At 43.0% G+C, this 25,547-nt stretch overlaps 1 protein-coding gene across 2 annotated transcripts in view; it reads right to left on the bottom strand.

The window, feature by feature from the left end:
- Nucleotides 1-25,547, bottom strand: part of ngfrb (nerve growth factor receptor b) — a 77,961-nt gene that overhangs the window by 26,003 nt on the left and 26,411 nt on the right. For both annotated transcript variants that reach the window (XM_071392482.1, XM_071392483.1), the window contains one exon: nt 25,161-25,523. In XM_071392482.1, the coding sequence (XP_071248583.1) occupies nt 25,161-25,523 (363 nt within the window). The remainder of the gene's footprint in view (nt 1-25,160; nt 25,524-25,547) is intronic.

Here is a 25,547-nt window from a genome sequence, read left to right as displayed (position 1 = left end):
CTGGGGATGGGTACCAAAAAATGTCTGCAGCATTGAAGGTCCCCAAGAACACAGTGGCCTCCATCATTGTTAAATGGAAAAAGTTTGGAACCACCAAGACTCTTCCTAAAGCTGGCCGCCCGGCCAAACTGGGGGAGAAGGGCCTTGGTAAAGGAGGTGACCAAGAATCATATGGTCACTCTGACTGAGTTCCAGAGTTCATCTGTGGAGATGGGAGAACCTTCCAGAAGAACCACCATCTCTGCAGCGCTCCACCAATAAAAAAAGCACATGACAGCCCGCTTGGAGTTTGCCAAAAGGCAACTAAATGACTCTCAGACCATGAGAAAAAATATTATTTGGTCTGATGAAACCAAAATTGAACGCATTGGCCTGAATGCCAAGCATCACATCTGGAGGAAATCTGGCACCATCCCTACGGTGAAGCATGGTGGTGGCAGCATTATGCTGTGGGGATGTTTTTCAGAGGCAGGGACTGGGAGACTAGTCAGGATGGAGTGAAAGATGAACGGAGCAAAGTACAGACAGTTCTTTGATGAAAACCTGCTCCAGAGCGCTCAGGACTGGGGCGAAGGTTCAGCTTCCAATAGGACAACGACCCTAAGCAAACAGCCAAGACAACGCAGGAGTGGCTTCAGAACAAGTCTCTGAATGTCATTGAGTGGCCTTGCCAGAGCCCGGACTTGAACCCGATCAAACATCTCTGGAGAGACCAGAAAATAGCTGTGCAGCGACGCTCCCCATCCAACCTGACAGAGCCTGAGAGCATCTGCAGAGAAGAATGGGAGAAACTCCCCAAATATAGGTGTGCCAAGATTGTAGCTTCATACCAAAGAAGACGCAAGGCTGTAATCACTGCTAAAGGTGCTTCAACAAAGCACTGAGTAAAGGGTCTGAATACTTAGGTAAATGTGATATTTCAGTTTTTATTTGTAATATATTTGCACATTTTTTTGGGGGGGGCTTTGTCATTATGGGGTATTGACGAGGAAAGTTTTGGGGAAAAAATGCAATTTAATCAATTTTAGAATAAGGCTGTAACGTACCAAAATATGGAAAAAGTCAAGAGGTCTGAATACTTTCCAAATGCACTGTATCCTCCAAACACCGGCTTCGAGGGCATTATTACTTTTATACAACGGGTTACCAACATATTCAAATAATGATTGACATATTTTCATTAAAAAGGTTATTTTGATAAATTTATTCATACTATTTTATCCTTCCACAAGATATAGTCCCGACACAAATCTAGAGTTGCTACCCAAGCCGGCTGGTCGTTCGTTCAGTCTTTTTGTTCTGTATCTATGGACGCGACCCAGTCGTTCTTTCTAAATGGTGCATTGCCATACTGCCTGGCAACGTTCTTATCCCTTGCTTGCTAGCTAGCCAACTACGGCTAACTTACAGTCACGTCAAAAAGCCAAAATAACAGCAAAGTAGCTGCATTTCCATTTGTTTAAGCTGTTTTCTATTGACATTTATTTGGATATATCCATTACAATGAGGCACGGTTTCACCTGGCATAGAAAATGTGCTCACTCGTCAGGACACTTGTTCAGAGTAGCTAGCCAACAACACAGCTAACAGAATCACTTCAAACTGAAGCTGGAAAGATGGCAAACTACAGTAGCAGCACTTTGTTTCATTTTACTTTTGGCTGAGTAACGCTGCCTGCCTGTCTGTCTTGTCCCGACTCATTCATTACTATGCTGGAGATCGAATTTGAATATTGAAACAATGTTGCAAATATCTGAGAGACAGACAGCAAGGTTCATACAAATCTCCGCTATTGAAAACTAAATTCAGTCTAAAAGAAATGTGAGATAATGTCGTGATGCTTTTTATAGTGGAGATCAAGTTTATAAATTGCATGGCTGGGCTGATGAGACAGTGGATTGCACAGGCAGATAGAACAGAGTAAATAGGCATTTTAACGTCATAGATTTAGCCGGTAGTAACTTGTGGAATAGACACCGGCTGGGATGCGGTTTTAACCAATCAGCATTCAGGATTAGACCCACCCGTTGTATAATTAAGCAATAAGGCCTGAGGAGGTGTGGTATATGGCCAATATACCACGACTAAGGGCAGTTCTTTGCATGACGCAACGTGGAGTGCCTGGACACAGCCCTTAGCCGTGGTATATTGGCCATATATCACAAACCCCCGAGGTGCATTATTGCTATTATAAACTGGCTACCAACATAATTAGAACAGTAAAAATAAATGTTTTGTCATACCCATGGTATACGGTCTGATATACCACGGCTGTCAGCCAATCAGCATTCAGGGCTCGAACTACCCAGTTTATAATTCCCAATAGGTCATTATGAATAAAACGTCACAATAAGTTTCAAAGCCTTCGATTTGCCTGCTTGGAGGCAAGGAGACCCCCATCTCCGCTAAAACCTTTGATAACTGCTTGCCATTCTCAAGGGATTGTTAAATAAATGTTAACTATTAGTTGTAATATCATCAACACTTTTAGAGCGTAGTCAGAACTACACATTTCCGATTATTCTATGCAAACAATTGCGCACATTTGGCTCCATCATCAGAGTTATACAGCAAGTAACTGCATGCTTATCATGATCAGTAAACATCAATTGATCATGTAATTTCAGATACGTGAGGGAAGTCTTATGATATCTCTAAATATTGGCCACAATTAATTGGATATTTGAGTGAACTATACCTGACAAGTATGAGTGGTTTAGGTTAATTTCTCATCCTTTGTGGGCTCTGCCTGTCAAGCAGCAGAAGGTTTTGCCGATGCACTGTTAGCTGATAATGTTTACTTTGCAAGCTACAGGTAGAACCTTTGTACAGTTGGCTATACATAGTGGTGAGTAGACCTAATGTTTTTTCCTCCAACCAACGTAGGCCTATCCAGCGAAGTTAGCTATCCTCTTTTTAACATTGTCTTAAAGAGTGTTTAATCACGATTGCTGCTGACAGATATGATTGGATACATTGATTGATGGACCACGTCAAATTGGCTAGCTAGCTAATAACAGATCACGTAAATATGGCTAGTTAACAAGCTAACTTTCAGGGGATGAACTAGATGGCAATATATGACCAACCTGCTCGATTCGGTCCTACGTAGCTACATTTGAAATTGTGTTTTTTTCCTTGGATAAAAGTAGAGAGCTAGAAAATGATATATCATACACTGCAGTTGAGGAACAATGGGAAAGTAATTCTGATTTGAAAGTTGATAAACTTGTGACCCCACTTTTAAGAAAATGTACCTTGAATGTTCTGGTACACCTACTGGAGAGCTCTTCTTTGTCTACACCCATTCAGAATCGTTCATACACTCTTAAGCCTTAGCCCCGCCCATCTCTTTAAGGATTCACATGTGAGTCCATGTGCTAAACAGAGTAAGGTGGTGTAGTAAACAACCAAAGATTTTAAGACTAAAGTGGTTAAAGTAGTAGCAAAAATACACTTTATCTAGTCCATTAGATTACCGTAATCACCTCCAGACACACCTGGCTAACTTGATGGGTCATGCAATCATCTAGCAAAGTGGATTATTTTGTTCAGACATGTAGCTAGCTAGCTAAACAATGGACCTATTGATGCTTTCAAGGCATCTGGGAACTTGGGAGGTCAAATCTTGACGTCAGCGATCTTCAGGTCGGAAAGTCGGGGCTCTAGAAAGAGGCCTGAGTTCCCGAGTTGGAATTCTCGAGTTGGATGACCGTTCAAAATAATTTTTCCCAGTCGGAGCTTATTTTTTTCAGCGTTCGCAGTTGTCTTGAATGCACTGAAGTTTGAGGTTTCTGAGTTGCCAGTTCCGAGTTCCCAGTTGTTTTGAATGCAGCAAAATCTCAACCCATATACTACTAGCAATACAAACGGATTTTCATAACTAGCCACCATGCATGGATCTGCAGGTAGCTAAAGCTAACAAACTAGGTTCAATGTTAACTAGATAACATTAGGCTATAACTAGCAATACAATTGGTTTTCTGAAATACAATTAATATTACTACAAAGATCATACACGTAACTTTAGCTAGAAAGCCTGCCAGCTAACTTGATATGGCTGCAATCCCGGTAACGGGATCGATATGACTACAGCCAGTGAAAGTGCAGGGCGCCAAATTCAAACAACAGAAATCTCATAATTAAAATTCCTCAAACATACATGTGTCTTACATCATTTTAAAGGTAATCTTGTTGTTAATCCCACCAAAGTGTCCGATTTCAAATATGCTTTTCAGCGAAAGCACTACAAACGTTATGTTAGGTTACCACCAAACCACAATAAGCACAGCCATTTTTCCAGCGAAAGATAGCAGTCACAAAAAGCAGAAATAGAGATAAAATGAATCACTAACCTTTGATGATCTTCATCAGATGACACTCATAGGACTTCATGTTACACAATACATGCATGTTTTGTTTGATAAAGTTCACATTTATATAAAAAAAAATCTGAGTTTACATTGGCGCGTTACATTCACTAGTTCCAAAAACATCAAGTGATTTTGCATAGCCACATCGTTTCAGCAGAAATACTCATCATAAATGTAGATGATAATACAAGTTATACACATGGAATTATAGATATACCTCTCCTTAATGCAAAAAAACCTTTACGGAAAAAGCAAAACATGCAATAATCTGAGACGGTGCTCAGAACAATAGCCAAATTAGCCGCCATGTTGGAGTCAACAGAAACCAGAAAATACATGATAAATGTTTCCTTACCTTTGATGAACTTCATCAGAATGCAGTCCTAGGAATCCCAGGTCCAAAATAAATGCTTGATTTGTTCGATAATGTCCGTTATTTATGTCCAATTAGCTACTTTGGTTAGCGCGTTTGGTAAACAATTCCAAAGTCACAAAGCGCGTCCACTATGACGTGACGAAATGTCCAAAAGTTCCGTAACAGTCAGTAGAAACATGTCAAACGATGTATTGAATCAATCTTAAGAATGTTGTTAACATACATCTTGAATAACGTTCCAACCGGAGAATTACATTGACTTCAGTTGAGCGATGGAACGGAGCTGCCTCTCACGTGAACGCGCGTGGTCAATGCATGGTCACCTCATGGCAGTGATTACTCATTCCTGTCTCCTTCGGCCCCCCTTCCCATTAGAATCAACAGACAAAGTTGTATTGACTGTTGACATCTAGTGGAAGCCGTAGGAAAAGTAATCCATATCTCGCTGTAATTTCATTGGGAGCTTGGTTGAAAATCTAGCAGCCTCAGAAAAAATCCAAACAGGAAGTGGAACTTCTCAGGTTTTTGCCTGCCATATGAGTTGTGTTATACTCACAGACATAATTCAAACAGTTTTAGAAACTTCAGAGTATTTTCTATCCAATACTAATAATAATATGCATATACTAGCAACTATGACTGAGGAGCAGGCCGTTTACTCTGGGCACCTCTGTGCACCTTTCATCCAAGCTACTCAATACTGCCCCTGCAGCCATAAGAAGTTAATGTTAGCTAGCTAGCTAACAGTATGCATTAACTTGCAATGAAAATGACTTTCAGACAAAATTAGAAACTTATAATATCTGAAAATGTAGCTAGCTAGACTCTTCTTACCCATGTACATGGATTAACGCTTCTCCCTCTCTGTCATGGATCCCATGGATGCCCTTAGTTTTAAGATGTAATCCGCAGACAGGTGTTTTATACAACTTCTCTTTTCGACTCCCTCCGCATATTTGCAATCAAACGGCAGAATTTTCTCCATCTCCTTAGCTATCATACTCTGCTTCCATTGGGCATTCCACTGATAAAAAAATTAGGTCTACTTCTTCCTTGACCCCCAGCAGCCAAATCGAACTGCCTTTTACCTTGGTATCATATCATTTTATTCTGATAGTGATGGCACATGGCACATCAGATCACTACATGGCACATCACTATCATGGCACAGCATTCCCGGGGGGAAATGATGGTTGAACTTGCTCTGAAATACCGACACCCAGACACTAGTATGAACTAGCTAGCTAAGTAGATCTGAGAACATAATTAATTAGCTAACTAGCGAACATAGACTATCAATGCTGCCGGCTCCCATAAGAGGAGATCTGCAATTGATACTAACTGCCATAATCGACATCCATGTCTTCGGCGCATGGGGAACAGTTGGTTAACTGCCTTGCTCAGGGGCAGAACGACAGATTTTTACCCTGTCAGCTTTCGGTTACTTGCTCAACGCTCTAACCACTTAAAAATGAAATGAAAATGATTGACATGGTATGGCCCGATAGTATTGGAGAAAAGTAGAAAAAACAGACCCCTGACCCCCGACACTGTACGTTAAATTGTGACGTGTCATGACGTAACGTACAGCACGCATAAAGCAACTCATTCTGTGTCGTACAGCCTCTCTCCACCAGGTGTAGCGCTTCACTCGCAGTTCATTTTTTTTGCGTCATCACTGCAAGCCATCACTCTCAAAAGCCGCGACAGCCGCTGTTTACTTCTGAAGATAACTTTAGCGACGCCCTAAAAACCCGATTCAAATTCGACATAAACCTTCAAATAGGTATGTAATGACACATTATATAAACTCTTTATAGTGTTTTGTTTACATTTTAGAGGTGATAAGTTTGACAGATCGGGTGAAAAAAGCAGTTTCACCGCACGGCTTATCTCCCCCTTTTCCCTATCACAAAGTAGGTTTCACTTCCCCACCCGTAATTGTTTTTAAAGACCCGATGGAGCTCATTGTCTTCTTCAATCACGCAGACACGGGCAGCATGAAGGTCTCGTCATTGATTTTGCTGGAAAGGGGAGAAATTTTGCTATACAATGGTATTCATATTACAGTTGACCTGGAAGTATTTCGTTTTTGGGGTGCTAAAATAAGGTAAATTGTATGTTACAGCGTGATGTACAGAAGTGCGTTAGGTTACAGTAGCTGTCTAGTAAACTTGCTAGCTACTTCCGTGGATGTTAAAAACATTTCCCAATTTTTTTTTAGCCATGGTATATTTAATAGTTATTCTGTTCCTAACAAACTACCCAGTCTCTGCCTGTGACAAGCATACCCCATAACATGACACTGCCACCACAATACTTGAAAAGCAAGGTGCTTCCACCAAGTAATAAAGAGATGTTCTGGAACTTCGGCAACTACGTATGTATTTTTTTACCTTCCTGCTTTGGGCTGGATGTGTCTACGTGTAGTTCATACATGCATAATCTATTAGCAGAATTACTGTCTTACCTCAATTAGCCATGACATCCCTAGTTTGAACGCAATGGTTTTCTGGAAGCTGTGTGGCACCATTTTGAGTACTGCAAGCGGGGCCCATGTAGCAAGCCTGCTAGCAATTAGAGTTCCAACCAACGAGCTTCAGCACCTCGTCATTTGATTGACAGCTAGCAAGACGCACATTGAGGATTTCCACAGTGGGGAGAAGCTGTACGGACACGCCCGGTGCCCAAATCTATGACGTATGTCACGGAGTTCAGAGTCGAGGGTGGAGACGAATGGATTCAGTTCAGTCAGTCATCCTGATAAACCCTTCCCAGCTAGTTTATCCTGGCTAGATGGCAACAGCAACATGGCGCTAGTTACAACTTGTAAAAGAAAGCAAAGAGTTTCTTTCCAAAATGCTATATACCCATTTTAAGACAAACAATCATGTTTTTTAGCTAAATGCTATACACTGAGTGGACAAAACATTAAGAACACCTGCTCTTTCCATGACATAGACTGACCAGGTGAATCCAGGTGAAAGCTATGATCCCTTATAGATGTCACTTGCTAAATCCACTTCAATCAGTGTAGATGAAGGGGAAGAGACAGGTTAAATAAGTATTTTGAAACAATTGAGACATGGATTGTGTATGTGTGCCATTCAGAGGGTGAATTGGCAAGACAAAATATTTAAGTGTCTTTGAACAGGGTATATGGTAGTAGGTGCCAGGCACATCGGTTCGTGTCAAGAATGGTAACTCCGTTGGGTTTTCCTGTGTGTGTCAAGAATGGTCCACCACCCAAAGGGCATCCAGCCAACTTGACACAAATGTGGGAATTATTGGAGTCATGGGCATCATCCCTGTGGAATGCTTTCAACACCTTGTTGATAGTAATATGAGATAGGTATGTAAAACATTTACATTTGACATTTTAGTCATTTAGCAGATGCTCTTATCCAGAGCGAACTACAGTTAGTGCATTTATCTTAAGATAGCTAGGTGAGACAAACCCATAAATATACAGTATACAAACATTCCATTACAGCTAAACAACCAATATATAGTGGTTGCAAAAAAAACATTTTAATACACAACTAAAATCTATTAATAAAACATCTGAGAACAGTAATATTTTACACACACAATAATCTCTGTTGAAAAAACATAAATGTGAAAAAATTGTGGATACAGCATTTTGGAAATAAGCTCTTCAAGCGATGTTTATTTCGATGAGCAAGGGAGAAATAACTTGACGTAACGTTATTGGTCACCATCTGGTTTTGGTCACCATCTCCAATTTGTACCATCCCACTTGATTTTTTTCTAGTAGGATAGCAGCATATACGAGAAAATAACTTGTAATATTGGAAGTAACCATCTGGATGTCACAGTGATACACTGCTCAATGGGGATAGTTTGTGCTGCAAGCCGACAGCACAACAACACAGTGTCCTTTGCTCCCGCTTGCCTCAGTAAAGAAAGGGAAGTACACTATACAGTATATACAAAAGTATGTGGACACCGCTTCAAATGATTGGATTTGACTATTTCAGCCACATCTGTTGCTGAAAGGTATATAAAATAGTGCACACAGCCATGCAATCTACATAGACAAACACTGGCAGTAGAATGGCCTTACTAAAGAGCTCAGTTACTTTCCACGTGGCACTGTCATAGGATGCCACCTTTCCAACAAGTCAGTTCGTAAAATTTCGCTTGCGCTGCCCCGGTCAACTATAAGTGCTGTTATTGTGAAGTGGAAATGTCTAGGAGCTGAAACGCGTAGCGTGTAAAAATTGTCTCTCCTCGGTTGCAACACTCACTACCGAGTTCCAAACTGCCTCTGGAAGCAACATCAGCACAAGAACTGTTCGTCGGGAGCTTCATGAAATGGGTTTCCATGGCCTAGCATTTGCACACAAGCCTAAGATCACCAAGCGCAATGCCAAGCGTTGGCTGGAGTGGTGTAAAGCTCGCCGCCATTGGACTCTGGAGCATTGGAAATGCGTTCTCTGGAGTGATGAATCACGCTTCACCCTCTGGCAGGCCGAAGGACGAATCTGGGTCTGACGGACGCCAGGAGAATGCTACCTGCCCCAATGCATAGTGCCAACCGTAAAGTTTGGTGGAGGATGAATAACGGTCTAGGGCTGTTTTTCATGGTTCAGGCTAGGCCCCTTAGTTCCAGTGAAGGGAAATCTTAACGCTACAGCATACAATTACATTCTAGACGATTCAGTGCTTCCCAATATGTGGCAACAGTTTGGGGTTGGCACTTTCCTGTTTCAGCATGCACAAAGTGAGGTCCATACGGAAATGGTTTGTCGAGATTGGTGTGGAAGAACTTGACTGGCCTGCATAGAGCCCTGACCGTAACCCCATCGAACACCTTTGGGATGAATTGGAACACCGACTGCGAGCCAGGTCTAATCGCCCAACATCAGTTCCCAACCTCATTAATGCTCTTGTAGCTGAATGGAAGCAAGTCCCTGCAGCAATGTTCCAACATCTAGTGGAAAGTCGTCCCAGAAGAGTAGAAGCTGTTATAGCAGCAAAGGGGGGACCAACTCCATATTAATGCCCATGATTTTGGAATAAGATGTTCGACGAGCAGGTGTCCACATACCTTCTGGTCATGTAGTGCAGCTAGATACTGTAGCCAATATCCGGCCAGGGTAACAGCTAAAGCACATTTATTGTAGTGATTTCACCGAAAATGTACAATTACAGCATTAATGTCTGTTATATTTTTGTAAAAAAAAATATACAGGTCAAAAGTTTTAGAACACCTACTCATTCAAGGGTTTTTCTTTATTTGTACTATTTTCTACATTGTAGAATAATAGTGAAGACATCAAAACTATGAAATAACACATGGAATCATGTAGTAACCAAAAAAGTGTTAAACAAATGAAAATATATTTTATATTTGAGATTCTTCAAATAGCCACCCTTTGCCTTGATGACAGCTTTGCATACTCTTGGCATTCTCTCAACCAGCTTCATGAGGTAGTCACCTGGAATGTATTTCAATTAAAAGGTGTGCCTTTTTAAAAGTTAATTTGTGGAATTTATTTTCTTCTTAATGCATTTGAGCCAATCAGTTGTGTTGGTATACAGAAGATAGCCCTATTTGGTAAAAGACCAAGTCCATATTATGGCAAGAACAGCTCAAATAAGCAAAGAGAAATGACAGTCCATCATTACTTTAAGACATGAAGGTCCGCCAATCTGAAAAATTTCAAGAACCATCCAGCGCTATGATGAAACTGGCTCTCATGAGGACCGCCACAGGAATGGAAGACCCAGAGTTACCTCTGCTGCAGAGGATAAGTTATTTAACGTTACCAGCCTCAGAAATTGCAGCCCAAATAAATGCTTCACAGAGTTCAAGTAACAGACACATCTCAACATCAACTGTTCAGAGGAGACTGCGTGAATCCGGCCTTCATGGTCGTATTGCTGCAAAGAAACCACTACTAAAGGACACCAATAAGAAGAAGAGACTTGCTTGCGCCAAGAAACATGAGCAATGGACATTAGACCGGTGGAAATTTGTCCTTTGGTCTGGAGTCCAAATTTGAGATTTTTGGTTCCAACCGCCATGTCTTTGTGAGACGCGGTGTGGGTGAACGGATGATCGCCGCATGTGTATTTCTCACCGTGGAGGATGGAGGAGGTGTCATGGTGTGGGGGTGCTGTGCTGTGCTGGTGACACTGTCTGTGATTTATTTAGATAATGACACAACACACCTCCAGGCTGTGGCCTCCACAATTCCCCGACCTCAACCAAATTGAGATGGTTTGGGATGAGTTGGACCGCAGAGTGAAGGAAAAGCAGCCAACAAGAGCTCAGCATATGTGGGAACTCCTTCAAGACTATTGGAAAAGCATTCCAGGTGAAGCTGGTTGAGAGAATGCCAAGAGTGTGCAAAGCTGTCATCAAGGCAAAGGGTGGCTATTTGAAGAATCTCAAATATATTTTGATTTGTTTTCACTTTTTTGGTTACTACATGATTCCATATGTGTTATTTCATAGTTTTCATGTCTTCACTATTATACTTCAATGTAAAAAATTGTAAAAATAAAGAAAAAACCTTGGATGAGTAGGTGTTCTAAAACTTTTGATTGGTAGTGTATGATAAAACATTACTCAGATAAAAACAGAATGATTCTGAACACTCCCAAAGTCCCAACTTCGGCAGGCAAGTTTCAAATTCTCGCTGATGTTTTCTAGCCACAAGCATAAACTAGCTAGATGGGAAGGGCTCTTCAGGATGACTGACTGAACTGAACCGACTGAACCAAATCTGTTCATCTCCACGCGACTCTCCATGCGCAATAAACGTTATAAATTTGGGAATCGGTGTGTACTTATAATCTCTCCCTGCACAGTGAAAGAAGAATGCTGGCCTCGAAAAAAATAAATACAAAAATCCAGTTTAATCAATTTTAAGATAACATTTGAAGGCAGCAACATGTCAAGACTGCAAGGGGTGGGTAGACTTTCACTAGGCACTCATAAATGTGTGTGTGTGTATATATTTCAGTAGCTGGCCACACCTGAAAAAGCCCTGACCATTCTGCATTCCAACCTCTTGAATACTGTAGTCAACAGTGTTCCTAGTCTTTTACAGACTCCACAGTGTAGGGTTATGGTTTCAGGGCTGGAGAAAAGAGGGGTTTCCGACACAACCATGTTTTTATTACATGTCATTACGCTTGAGTGGTGCCAAAACTGTAACGTTGCCCACCACAAGCCCAGTCCTGTCCTAGAATCCAGTTAAGTAACTTAACAGTTGCTTAAAAAGTATTTCAGAAATTGTGACATTCATTCATTGCTCAGACTCAGTGACAAAAAATGTACTTCCGCATGTAATGACGTCATTTCTGCCAATACAAATATTATACGGCTTGCTTATGAAGGACTTCACAACAAACCGTTGTTGTTGCTTCCTCTCTCCTCACCTGATCTTTCTTTCTCTCTGGCTATATGGCTAGCTCTTACTTGGCTCTCTCTATTTCTTTCTCTCTCTCTCTCGCTCCCCTTGACCTTTCTCATTTATCTGTGCACACACCCCTGTGTTTATTCATATGCGGATGGACTTGTGCACAGGTGTTGCTGAGTGTGTGTGTGTGCGTGCGTGCTTGCACGCGCGTGTGTGTGTGTCTGCTCTGCGGCAGAATGTGATAGGCACTGCTAGAGGTCACCCGCCGAAACCTGAGAGTGCAGAGGAGTAACTCCATCGCTTTTATCGACCGGGACACTCTTCTCAGCATCTGTTCCCCTTTCTCCTAACCTCTCTTCCGTCTCTCCCCTTTTAGCCTCTCTCCCTTCGCTCTGCTTCTGCACCACCCCCCTCTGTCTCTCTTCCTCTCTCTTCGCTGTCACTCCCTCCTCTACCTGTCTTTCCCTTGTTGCTTTCATCTGCAACCTCTGCTCCTCCTTTCACCCAAATGATCAAATTGAGGAATAAGGTCTAAAAAGTCAGGCATGTGCTATTGAACAAAGGTATTGGTATACATCGTTCATAAAATGTGTTCCTTAATAACCTGCTGGGGGAAAACAGAAGAAAACTAAGAGCCTTTTCTCCCAATTAGATGTGGACTGCTGGAGAAGATTCAGAGGACCAAGGACCAACATTCATTACTGATAAATAACTACAAATAAAGACAAGAGTTCATATAACTTGAATATATAGCTTTGACAGAGGAGATGTGTCGCGCTGCATGAGGCAAATGGTGGTCACAGAAGATACTGACTGGTTTTCTGATCCATGCCCCTTTCTTTTTTTGTAAGGTATCTGCATTCCCAGTCATGTGAAATCCATATATTAGGACCTAATGAATGTATTTCACTTGACTGATTTCCTTATGTTAACTGTAAAATCGTTGAAATTGTTGCATGTTGCATTTATGCCATGCTCAATGCAGATATCTGATAACTATAGCATATAGCTGATAAAAATGACCGTTGGGAAGGGTTGGCCATGCGACATACAAGCTTCCAACACATCATCCATCTATCACAGGGACTTGGCTATAAAACTGGAAAATTGGCCATGAATGGAAGCGGCACGAGCCCCGGCACAAGTTTTGCGGTCATCCCTGGACCGAAACACAACGCTGCAATTAAAAAAGAAACTCCAAGAATTCTTCTTGGAATGTCGAAGGGCTGAATTTACAGAACATTCCAGAAAACGGCCACACTGCTCCATTCGTTATTTGTTATGAGTCCTGAACACAAGGAGACAATTCTTTGCATCTACATGCGTGGAATTTGGAGACTTAAAACTCCCTTCATCGGCACAAGGCTTGTATTGTGCTGAACAGAGAGCAATGGGGTTAAGGAGAGAAGGTCAACTGTGGCCATATAGCCCAAGTCAATAGAACTGATGCAAGGCCATAGAAGCCAAAAGTGGACTCAAAGAGGGGAGCCCGCGCTATGGCCTTACAATGGCACACTTTACAAAGACAAACGGATGGACGGACAGACAGATGTAGAGGCAGACAGACAAAATAGTCTCAAGTTATTAGGCCCGGGTGAGGGTCTCACCAGTCGCCTCAGCTTATTATGTGGTAATTCTATGGAACATAAAATCTCCCTCTCTCTCGTTCTCTCTCTTTCTTTCTCTCTCTCTCATTCGAATAAATCTGGCTTTTCACAAAATAATATGTTGGTCAAAACACATAGGCTAGAGTACATACGTAGCATCTTAATCTGAGCCAGTTTGCTTCAAGCAATTTGAATTATTATGTGGATTATAATTAATTGGCATTTCTTTTAGGGATTGATATATGTTTTTGTTAAGGCAAATCAAGTGGGACATTTTTACGTCGAAATTACAAACTTTGCAAGCCTTTTGAAACCTCCAATACACTACAAGTTTGCATTTCCTGCAGGAAAATTCTGAGCAACAAAATAATAATTAAGATCCAAATATGGCCGCAGCATAAAATAAATGAAACGTGAGCCTTTTGGCTACACAAAGTTTGTGTTGATGCTGAAGAAGATGGATAGTGTGAAGAAAAAGACACCCCAGTGTGAGCTGAGAGGGGAGCTGAGCAGCACATTGGAGAAAGTGAGGAAGATTGTGTGAAGCACAATGCTGTTTGCAATGGCATGGTAGGAGAATCCGTCGCTCGCAGCCATTTCGGCTAGAATTGAATTCCGCGCTTGCGTCAGCTTGAGGTCAGACTGCATCATTCTAGGACGTTTGGCTGCTACAGCACCCTCTGCACTTGCTGAAGCCCCCTCTGCACTTGCTGAAGCCCCCTCTTGCCTCACAAGTGCTGGGGGTGTAGGCCTGAATGTCGGATCAATCCACTTCTCGAACTGCCTGTAGGCTACATTTTATTCTGCGCCTGCATATTTGCATTCTGCATCAGTGGCATTACTTTACCGTAGGCCTACTAACTGTATTTCAAGGTTGTGCATACAGTTTCAGCATAAACAATATGCATAACCAATATAGTAAATGCGATAGGCTATTACAACAGCATACACTGAGCCATGATTATTGATCATTATTGATCAGATAGCAGAGCAAAGAAGGCTATAGAAAAGCCAGAATTAGACATTGAATATAATTTAACAGTTCAATTTCACGTCATGCTGTTCATATCAATAATTGATTATAATTGACCAGTTTCTGGCAGTTATTTATCCTTGAAAACGGGAGTGGGTTTGGGCAGCAAGTCTCGGTAAATCTCTGTAACCCGGTTTCCACAAAAAAATTGGTATATGGTGCTGGTTAGTTGATCACTCCTTTTCCCGATTTGTTGAGGGCAGTCTGTCAATCGTTAATGTCAACCAAACACAGGAAGGAAACAGCCTTAGCCCACCCCCCTACTCCCCCACCTACCCAACTAATAACAGAATGCACTTGGCCCGATGCTTCCTCCATTCCCTCTCCTCTGATCCCCACCTGACCTTGTGTACAATGCTCTGTCATGTCCAATAAGTCAGCCCATGAACCTCAACGTGTGTGTGTGTGTGTGTGTGTGTGTGTGTGTGTGTGTGTGTGTGTGTGTGTGTGTGTGTGTGTGTGTGTGTGTGTGTGTGTGTGTGTGTGTGTGTGTGTGTGTGTGTGTGTGTGTGTGTGTGCGTGTGCGTGTAGTAGTGGTAAAAAATATAGGTGGGTAAATAATGACCGCTGTTCACAGTAAGTAAAGTACTGTATCACTCCATAAACTTTCAATACATTTTTGCGCAAAAGGTGGGTAAACGCATGCGCCCCCCCCCCCCCCAAAAAAAAGGTGGGTATGTGCGTTTAGCCTCCACTACACCACTGTTTGTAAACCTATGTTAATATACGTGTGCGTGTGTTTGTTGTCAACCTCTTCACTACCCTTGGCCCTGAGGCCATACATCCAGGTGCCCCAGCCTTGGGTTAGGGGCCAGCCCAGAACATGTGCAGCGTGTCTGGGGTATAATCCTAAGGAGGGAGGGAGGCCATGGATAGTGTCCTCCTCTTCCCCACTATCCTTGAGGTACTCAGCCAGTGCTTCAAATTGATAAGAACTGGACACGAGGACCTTTAGGACTGCTTACCCAGTCATGGTCCAAGAGAAAGCTGCTACAATAAGGCTAGCTTACCAACCTGTTTTAGCTATTGTATAGAGCACACACACATATTCGCACATGTACAGTATGTGAGCACACGTGCTACATGACCATATGCACACACACACACACAGTGTGTGCATGTAACAATAACCCTCAGGGCTCAACAGACAAACACATCTGTCACCCTGTAAACCGATCCTGTTATTAGCCATATTACACAGCACTTTCACGGCCCCATCTTCCTTTGTACAGGGTGTACAGTGAAGTTGCCTCTAGACGCTGATCAGTTTTGCATTTTCCCCGGTAATGGTTGAGATTAAGATTGGGGGAGGAGAATCTGATTCTAGATCTACCTAGGGGAAACTTCACCCCGGAGCATTGTACAGCACCGGCATTCCATTGAGGATGAATCACATACACTCCACAGTAACATCACTTTGTCCAAGTTGATTTACGAGCACACCGAAGATGTCGCTCTGACTGAGGCTTGGTTATGGTTAACTAGGCTGTTTTCATTCATCGACTTCAACGTTGGAGCAATTTGAACCCGGCAGGGATTTTTGGGATTAACCCTTTGTCGTTTTCTCCATCTCAGTCATGTCCCTTGGGGAGGTTCTGAACCACTCTAACCTCCCAAACAGACCTCTGTCACATGATATGATAGCCTCCCATGGCTTACGAAGTTTGACCTCTACACGGTGGCCTCACTGGCATGGATCAGAGTCGAAGGCATATTGCACTTTCCTTTAGATAACCATCATCATTTCACTTGAGACGCTACTGGTCGTCAACTCCACTTACAAGGGACTAGCATCAAGGAGGGTGCGTCTCAAATGGCACCTTAGTACCTACATCGTGCACTGCTTTATATCTCTCAGATATAGGACAGACACTTCAGAACAAACTTACTTTTGGATGCGTTCTTCCATCCCCCCTTTGAAGAAAGTATGCCTCCCACCTCTACAGAAATTCAGCTGTGGCAATATATTCCTTTTGATAATAGATATTCTGCTGGTTAAAGTAACTAGGATGTTATTCCATCTGCTGAGGTTGGATTTAATTGATCTGAGCGTTCTGTTAAAGTTTCTGGCAATGGTTTTACCATAGGGAAGGAAATATATCTACTCCCAAATATTTAAAAAGGGAAACAATTGGGATTCCATAAGTAGAGATGGAGTCCTCCATCGGGGTCTTGAGTGGCAGTACTGTAGGGCTTTAGATTAAGCTAAATGTGTCTATGATCTTCAATGCGTTTGGGAGCGATAGATACAATGTCTAGATATAAGGTAGTAAAATATTGTCTGCATATAATGAGATGAAGTGATCAGTAGATTTTATGGAAATGTATGTTATTTCCTTCGATTGACAAATTGCCTAGGCCAGGGGTTCCATGGATAATAAGAATAGCAAAAGCGAAATTGGATTGCCTTGTCTGAGGCTTCTAGTCATTTTCAATGGAGCAGAGCAGATATTGCCTGTTATAACTATGGATGAGGGATTGGAATATAGTATTTTAACCATATTAATGAAAATGGAGGCAATTCCCATCGGTTCCAAGACAGACCATAGATATGACCATTCTAGTCTTTTTCTGCATCGAGAGACAATACAGCCCAAGGAGCTGTTGTTTCTGATGAAGCATCGAAGATTTGTAAAAGTCGACAGAGGTTATCCGAGGATAAACGCTTTTTAACAAACCTGCTTTAGTCCATGAGGACCAATTTGGGTACGTAAGTTCTCGAGACGGGATGACAGTATTTTAGAAAACAGTTTAATATCTGTGTTTATCAAAGATAGGGGACGATAGTGAGAACACTGGGTGGCATCTTAACTTTTTGGGGGGGCGAAATTAGTGCTGTATTCACATCTCTCCCAAATGAACCTTTGTGAACAGCTGTACTCATTATTTAAAGCAATAGTGGACCTAATTGATTCCAACATTTTAAATATACCTCAGGAGGAAAACCATCCCATCCAGGTGATTTGCCTTTATTCATGATATCCAATGCTCTATTGAGTTCATTGAGAGAGATTTGGGCTCCCAGCGAGGTGATATCTTCTCTAATAGTGATTTATTCAACCCAGATGCAAATGCAAATGCATTATTTCTTTGTAAAACTTTCGGTGGCATCCCATAGAATCCAGGGGTCCGACTGAATTTGTATTGATCATTATGAATTAATTTATTTCATGTCAAATTGATCGCAGAAATCCATCTCGTGGATCTTTTAGCAGATTCGGAAATTTGATGTTTGGCAGTAATTTCTATTTTCTTAATTAAAGAAAATAGAGGAGTAGATAATAGTATGAAATCGATTTGTGAGAATGATTTACGCCTGCTTGAATAACTGTACTCTTTTGCTTCAGGATTATGAGAAGGATGCCAGGCATCAATGAGGTTGTAATCAAAGAGTATATGCTAGAGAGCCTTGGTTGCGTGTGGATTGAAGTTAGTCTTACTATGTCCAAAAATGGCTTTCATGACTGTCCCAATAACCAGATGGAATTCAGTTAATCCTAACAATATGCTGTTCAGAGAATAAAAAAACATCATCATCATATGAATTTGTAGCATGCACATTAATAAAGGCAATTTTCTTTCCATTTAAAGAAAGTGACTTTGCATTCTTGGTCTTCACCTTTACCCAACATGTGCATTTTGAGTTTCTTATGTATCGTTAGGATCACACCTTTAGATTTGTTTGGGGTTGATGAAAAATCAGCCAGTTTGTACAAATGGTTCTCTATTCTATGTGAATCCTTTTGGAGCAGGTGTGTTGCTTGGAGCGTTGCTATATCAACAGGGTTTCTTGCTAGAAGATCAATGCAGCTGGAACGTTTAATAGGACAGTTTAGGCCTCTCAAATTCCAAGATAGAATAGCTAGTGTTGCCATTGTTAAAAAAATATATATATATTATTAATAATGTCATTGTTATCTTTAGTGTTAATAAGCCCATGGATGTGAAACAAAAAGCAGGACCCACAGGAAAACCCACCCATTGGGCCCTGGTCAAAAGAAGTGCACTGTACAGTATAGGGAATATGATGCCATTTGTGACACACTCAGAGTATGTTCTATATGACCATCATTGTGTTCTAAGGAGAGGACTGGTGAGAGTATTCCTTCTCAAATCTTCGATATAACACTAACAGTAATCCCTTTGGTAATGAGGGGGAAATTGGATTTTCACAGCAGCTATTGGCGGAACTAAGGTCAACACAACCATTTCTCAACCATCGCAGATCTTTTTTCAACTCCCTACACTTTCATGAGCTGGCTAGAATGCCGAATCATCCCAATGGCCGACAAAAATATACTTCGCAAGACATACAAATAATGAATTGGATACAGTGTAAATGTCAATGGACGGACACAATGACTTTTCTGATGCCTTCTATTTTTAAATGCACTGATCTCTCTCACCGCTTGAGTTACAACAAGAAGCAGTGTCTCCCCCTTCCTACTCTCTCTCTCTCTCTTCTCTCTCTCTTTTTCGCTCTCTCGGTCTCTCTTTCTCTCACTCACTCTATGTCTCTCTCTCTCCACCCTGCTAACTAGGTTCTGGCAGTATATAGCCTTAAGGCTGCATCAACTCTATAGCCTTAAGGCTGCATCAACTCACTCCACATCCTTAATGGATAAGGACATCTGGCAGGGATACAGATTGAGAAGTAATGATGAATCATGTGCTCCTTAAAACGATTAGATCAGATAGTAAGAGTACATGATTAGGTTAGATTCAAGAGTAATATATGATGATGAGGACGAAACACAAAACAGTGGTCTGTGAAACTTCATGCCTGGAATGAAAATCTAGATTAAGATGCTACTGGTAAGTGCACTACTGTATAAGCCATCTGCAGACTGCAGAATTACATCAGACTCTGAATCATGTTCATATAGGACGTGGGTTCACAGAGTATTTATTTACTTTCAAATATTGAGTGTTTGTTTGAGCCCACCTCGCCACTCGCCTCCCTCCTTAGGCCGTCCTGAGGCAGAGCCTGAACCAATGGAGATATGGTTTCCACCAAACCGTTCCTGGTTTCCATTTCACTGGTTGGATGATACTCATGTGTTGTTTTTACCTCTAAGGTGGATTCTGGTGCCGCAGGGAATTTCATCGACCAGGCCATCGTCTCCTCCATGAATATCTCCTCATACCCGCTCTCCTCTTCCAGTCCATTCCCTGGATAATCAACCTGTGGGATCAGGCATTATCACACTCGTCACAGCACCACTCACCTTCACCGTGGGATCCATACACCAGGAGAGCCTTCCCTTCCTCATCATCACCGCACCAGTGAACAAAGTTATCCTCGGCCTCCCGTGGCTCCAACGTCATGACCCCACCATCTCCTGGTTAAGGATGGAAATTAGACTGGGCACCCGGATGTCGGAGGACCTGCTTTCCTTTGCCCTGATGTTTCAAGTCGGTTGAGAGTCCTGTGGTTGCCCTCGAGCCCGACATCCCGGAGGTTTACCAGGATCTCTGGGAGGTGTTCTCCAAGACCCAAGCCACCTGTCTCCCTCCTCATTGCCTCTGGGACTGTGCCATCGACCTGCTAGAATGTTCTGCGCCATCGCACAGCCGCGTCTACCCTCTGTTGGTGGCTGAGATCGAGGCCATGGAGGAGTACATCCAGGAGGCTCTCCAACAGGGTTTTGTTCACTCATCCACATCTCCTGCGTCGGCAGGCTTCTTCTTCGTGACCAAGAATGATGGGGGTCTGCGTCCCTGCATCACTAACAGAGGTCTCAATTCCATCACCACTAAGTACCGCTACCCTCTCCCATTGGTACCCTCTCCCATTTTTTTACGAAGCTGGACCTGCGGAGTGCCTACAATCTGATCCACATCCGGGAGGGGGATGAGTGGAAAACGGCCTTCAGCACGACGTCTGGGCACTACGTGTACTTGGTGATGCCTTATGGATTAGCCAATGCTCTGTCAGTGTTTCAGGCATTCGTGAACGAGGTGGTCCGGGACATGATCGAGCCCCAGGTGGTCATGTATATCGACGACATCATGGTCTACTCGGCCACCTTGGAGGATCACATCGCTCATGTCTGAGTAGTCCTGAGACGCCTCCTGGATAACCGCCTTTATGTTAAAGCGGAGAAGTGTTTCACCTCCGCCCCGTTGCCCAAAAACCCCAGATCCCATGATGCCCTTCGTCATGGATGTGGACGCCTCAGAAGTGGGCATGGGAGCCATCCTGTCCCAACGCCAAGGTAACCCACAGAAATTGTAACCATGTGCATACTTCTTCAAGAAACTGTCTCCTGCAGAGAGGAACTATGACGTCGGCTTCCAGGAGCTCCTTGGAGGGCGACAAGGAGCCATTCCTCAATCTCACAGACCACCTGGAGTACATATGGACGGCAAGGCGGCTGAACCCGCACGTAGCAAATTGGGCCCTTTTCTTCACTAGATTCAACTTCACACTGTCATATCGCCCAGGTTTTAAGAACATCAAAGCCGATGCCCTGTCCCGTCTACATGACTAGGGAGAGGTACCGATCCTGAGTGCGCCCATCATTCCACCTTCTCGAATCGTTGCTCACGTGCTTTGGAACGTAGACGTGGATATCTGCCAGGCTCTGCAGAGGGAACATGCGCCTGCTACCTGCCCTCCGGAGCGCACCTACATCCCTACGTGGGTAAGGAATCGGCTGTTGACCTGGGCACACACAACCCTCGCCTCTGGACACCCAGATATTACCCGTACCATTTAATCTCTCTTCACTAAGTACTGGTGGCCCACCTTGACGCGGGAGGTCGCCCGCTACGCCTGCTACTCCTGCTCCGTATATGCTCAAACCAAATCTCCCCGGCACGCTCCAGCAGGGAAACTCCTTCCCCTTCCCGTGCCTCAGCGGCCTTGGACCCATCTGTCCACAGACTTCGTCACTGATCTCCCCCTTTCTGATGGTTTTGCTACTATTTTGGTTGTTGTTGACAGATTCTCTAAATTCTGCCATTTACTGTCACGCCTACTCCTGCTCAACGTCGCCGGTCTACTAACCCCCGACCCTGGCAACCATCATTACGCACACCTGGTCCCCATTATTACGCACACCTGGACATCATTATTTCCTTGATTTCTCTCCCTTTATTTAGCCCTCAGTATAAATCAGTCACGAGGTAGTATTGCTTTCATTCACATTCTGTACGCTTCTCATGTTTTCTTCATTTGTATTTATCATTATTGAACTCACATTCTGCACCTGCTTCCTGACTCCCGAGGTTTATGTAACATTATTCAACTGTACATGCTGATATAGCTTCCTCTTACGCAAACTCAAGCATAACTATATATCAATTTCAAAGGAATACAATAAAAAAATAGCAGATTTAGACATTGATAAGCACCTAAATTGGAACGGAGTGGCTGTACAGTATCATGCTATAAATGACGTCAGAGCTCAGACCATGCGTTTCACAGCGCTGTACGGGTTTTGACTGACAGACGTTCTGAAGTTAAGCACCGCACGGTACAATAAGTTGCCCCCATCACTCCAGCAAATAGGGAAACTTTTGCAAATGTTTAGCTGTCTGAGTGAGGGAACTGCTGTAAATTAGGACTCTATGTATTTTGAAAGATGAGACATTGACGATTATAATAAATACAGCTTTGATGTCCTACAAGCAAGCCAAACACCCGAGAGTCTAAATGAGCACTTCACATTTTCCTATAATAAAATGCATGTCATATACACTGTCAACGTTTATGATCACTATGTTTGATGTATAGTTACAAGACAACATGGCTTCATACCCTGGTTTATTCTGAACAGAATTAATTTTAACAATAGACAACCATAGGCTCATTCTGTTTCTCTGAATTGCATTGTGAAAGCCTAACACTAAGATCATATTTTATAATTGAGCTATTTATGTTGGCAATAGAACACGCTTTCAAATGATGCCCACCTGACCCAGATTTCGATTTATAATGGGCTGTTTTTGGATAAACAACAAAAGTAATTGTGTGATTGCGGGGATGCGGGGCCGTGTTCCAAACAAAACAAGTGTGCCTGCCCTAGTTCCTCAACGACACGGCTAGGAGAGCTCAAAAAGGCACCTTATAGTTAGAGCCATGAAAGTGCATTGAAATGACGTAGGAAGTCCGCACACTTTGGTGTGGCCACTTGGAGACGGCAGTTAGTCCTCTCACTCAAACCCTTTGTTGCGCCTACCCCACATTTTCCAGGAATAGTCTTATCATGTTACTGAATGTATCCAGACTATTTTTTCAGATTTCGTTATCAACAAATGCGGCGAAAAGTATAGTCAATATAAAATGCACATATAATCAAACGTCTAATGTTTGGATTCAGTCTTGAGTCAGGTGAACTGTTGTGTCCTCACCTTGAGTCTAATAATTTTCCCATAATCTCCTTTCAATTGCTACCATGCTTTTCGTATTTCTTCTGTAAGACACATTTTAATCTAGCACTATCCATACAGGCCAATCCCCACAAGTGTAAAGGGTTCACTCATCTTATGTAGGTCCCTCAAATAGCCCAGCATGCCTCTTGGGCCATCAAAGAGCCGGTCGCACCAAAAAGGGATCATGGGAGAGCACAAAAGACTTCCTTTAGTCCTGGTCTCCTTCCGTCTGCAGTACGCTACCGAAATAACGCCATCACATCCCCCAGCCTCCCTAAAGGCCTTTCCATGACTGTTCAATAGACTCCCTTTATAATGAGCTCACATAAAGCATCGATTTAATCCAGGGAGGAAGCATGAAGACATTGAAATCTGCGGTGATGCTGATCATGGGGAATTCCAGGTTTCGGAGGACTGCGATGGCCACGGGGTGAAATGATATAAAAGTAATTCTGAGCCAATAGTGATCGTGACCTTTCAAGTGGCCCCAGGAGACACAGAGGGTGGTCTTTGTGGTCTTTGTTTGGGATGAGTCTATGTGGACATTGAGACGAGTATGGAGTGGTAGTTACATCTCTAGCCCAACAATGTCCATATTGTGGTGAGGGAGATAGAGATATTATCTGATAGAGTCATATAGGGCTGATATAGTGCAGGGTTAGGGTTAGCACTGCGGATGATGGTTCTTTATACAATATGCATCATTGATTGACAACACAATACAATGGCTCCAACTCATCTCTGAATGTCAAGAAAAGTATGTGCTGGATGTGAACCGATGTACAGTGTGTGTGTGTGTGTGTGTGTGTGTGTGTGTGTGTGTGTGTGTGTGTGTGTGTGTGTGTGTGTGTGTGTGTGTGTGTGTGTGTGTGTGTGTGTGTGTGTGTGTGTGTGTGTGTGTGTGTGTGTGTGTGTGTGTGTGTGTGTGTGTGTGTGTGTGTGTGTGTGTGTGTGTGTGTGTGTGTGTGTGTGTGTGTGTGTGCGCGTGCGTGCGCCTGCCTGCGTGTGGCCTCTGTTTTGGTCTCTCACTCGGTGTGTGAGCTAACTCTAATTGCTTCCCGATCTCCCCATATTACAATACATCCCGGTAACATTAGGTAGCTGACGTACAGTAGTGTTAGCTCTCCGTCTCTCCTACCTTGACATTGCAAGCTACTAGATGTGTGAGCTAGTCATATGTGTGCCATGGCTTTGTGTGTTTAGTTTTCTCCCTTTTCCTGATTTGTGCTTCATTTATTTAGTCCACATGTGTGGTTTGTTTTACAGTTATCACTATTTAAATAGGCCTAAACTATTTATTCATATATTACATATTTTGCTTGAAATTTATAATCCTTTTTGTTGTGTTTGTCTGGTTAAGTGAATGAGGGAATGAGCGAGTCAAGTAGTTGCCCGAAATGGTTCCAGGGGCCCAACACACATGATGAGCATTGCATTAACAAGCTGCCACCTGCATAAAGGTAGCTCTTCAGTCAGTGCTGGGGATTCGACACTGCAGCAAACCAGCTACAGAGCAGATGACAGGGCTCACTCAAACCATCAACACTACCTGGGGAGAGGGGAGCTGCTACTGAAGCGAATGAGACCCTGCATGGAAAGAGCTAAACGATCGAACGACGTCAACCGCAGCTCTTGTGTGACTGAGGTACTGCTACGTTTTCATTGCGATTACGTTACTGATTTCAGCTCTCCCCTCTCTCCAGCGGAACCAAGATGCAACGACCGAGACAACCGCGACTGCCGAACGGACCCACAGCGGGCTACCAAGAATAAATTAAAATGTTTTAATTTATTGTAATCCCCTTCAAAACGAAAAGAGAAAATACATATTAAAGAACTGTAACTATGACTGTCTGCCTCCTGCCTGTGTTTGAGGTTTACGGATCCTAAATAACCTTGTTTTTTTTACACTAGCTCTATTTGCTTCCAGAGTTCCGCATGCTATATTAACATTGGCTTTCAGTCTTTCTGTAACATGAGCTTTGTCTCTCCTACCTTGGCAAACGGTGTCACTGATGGAGTTGCAGGCCTGGATCTCCAGCTCGTCGTCCTCGTCGCAGATGGTGCAGGGCAGGCAGGGCTCCCGCGAACTCTCTTGGTCAGAGAAGGTATCTCTGGTGCACTCCTCGCACACGGTGTCGCGGTCGTGTTCACAGCTGTAGAGCATGCCCTGGCCCTCAGGGCACTTGGTGCAGCTCTGACACTGGCTGGACAGCTCGTTGAGGTAGTAGCCGTAGTCGCAAACACAGATGGCATCGTTGGAGTCGGTGCAGGGCGTCTGCATGCGGAGAAGGCCCATGCAGCGGGTGCACGGCTGGCACGTCTCGGTGTGGCTTAAGTTCTCCGCAAACGTCTCGCCTTGGAGAAAATAGAGAAAATAAT

The sequence above is a fragment of the Salvelinus alpinus genome, chromosome 3 (assembly GCF_045679555.1).
Source record: "Salvelinus alpinus chromosome 3, SLU_Salpinus.1, whole genome shotgun sequence".
In the NCBI taxonomy this organism is placed as follows: Eukaryota; Metazoa; Chordata; class Actinopteri; order Salmoniformes; family Salmonidae; genus Salvelinus; species Salvelinus alpinus.
This window is presented reverse-complemented; position numbering and strand designations above follow the sequence as displayed.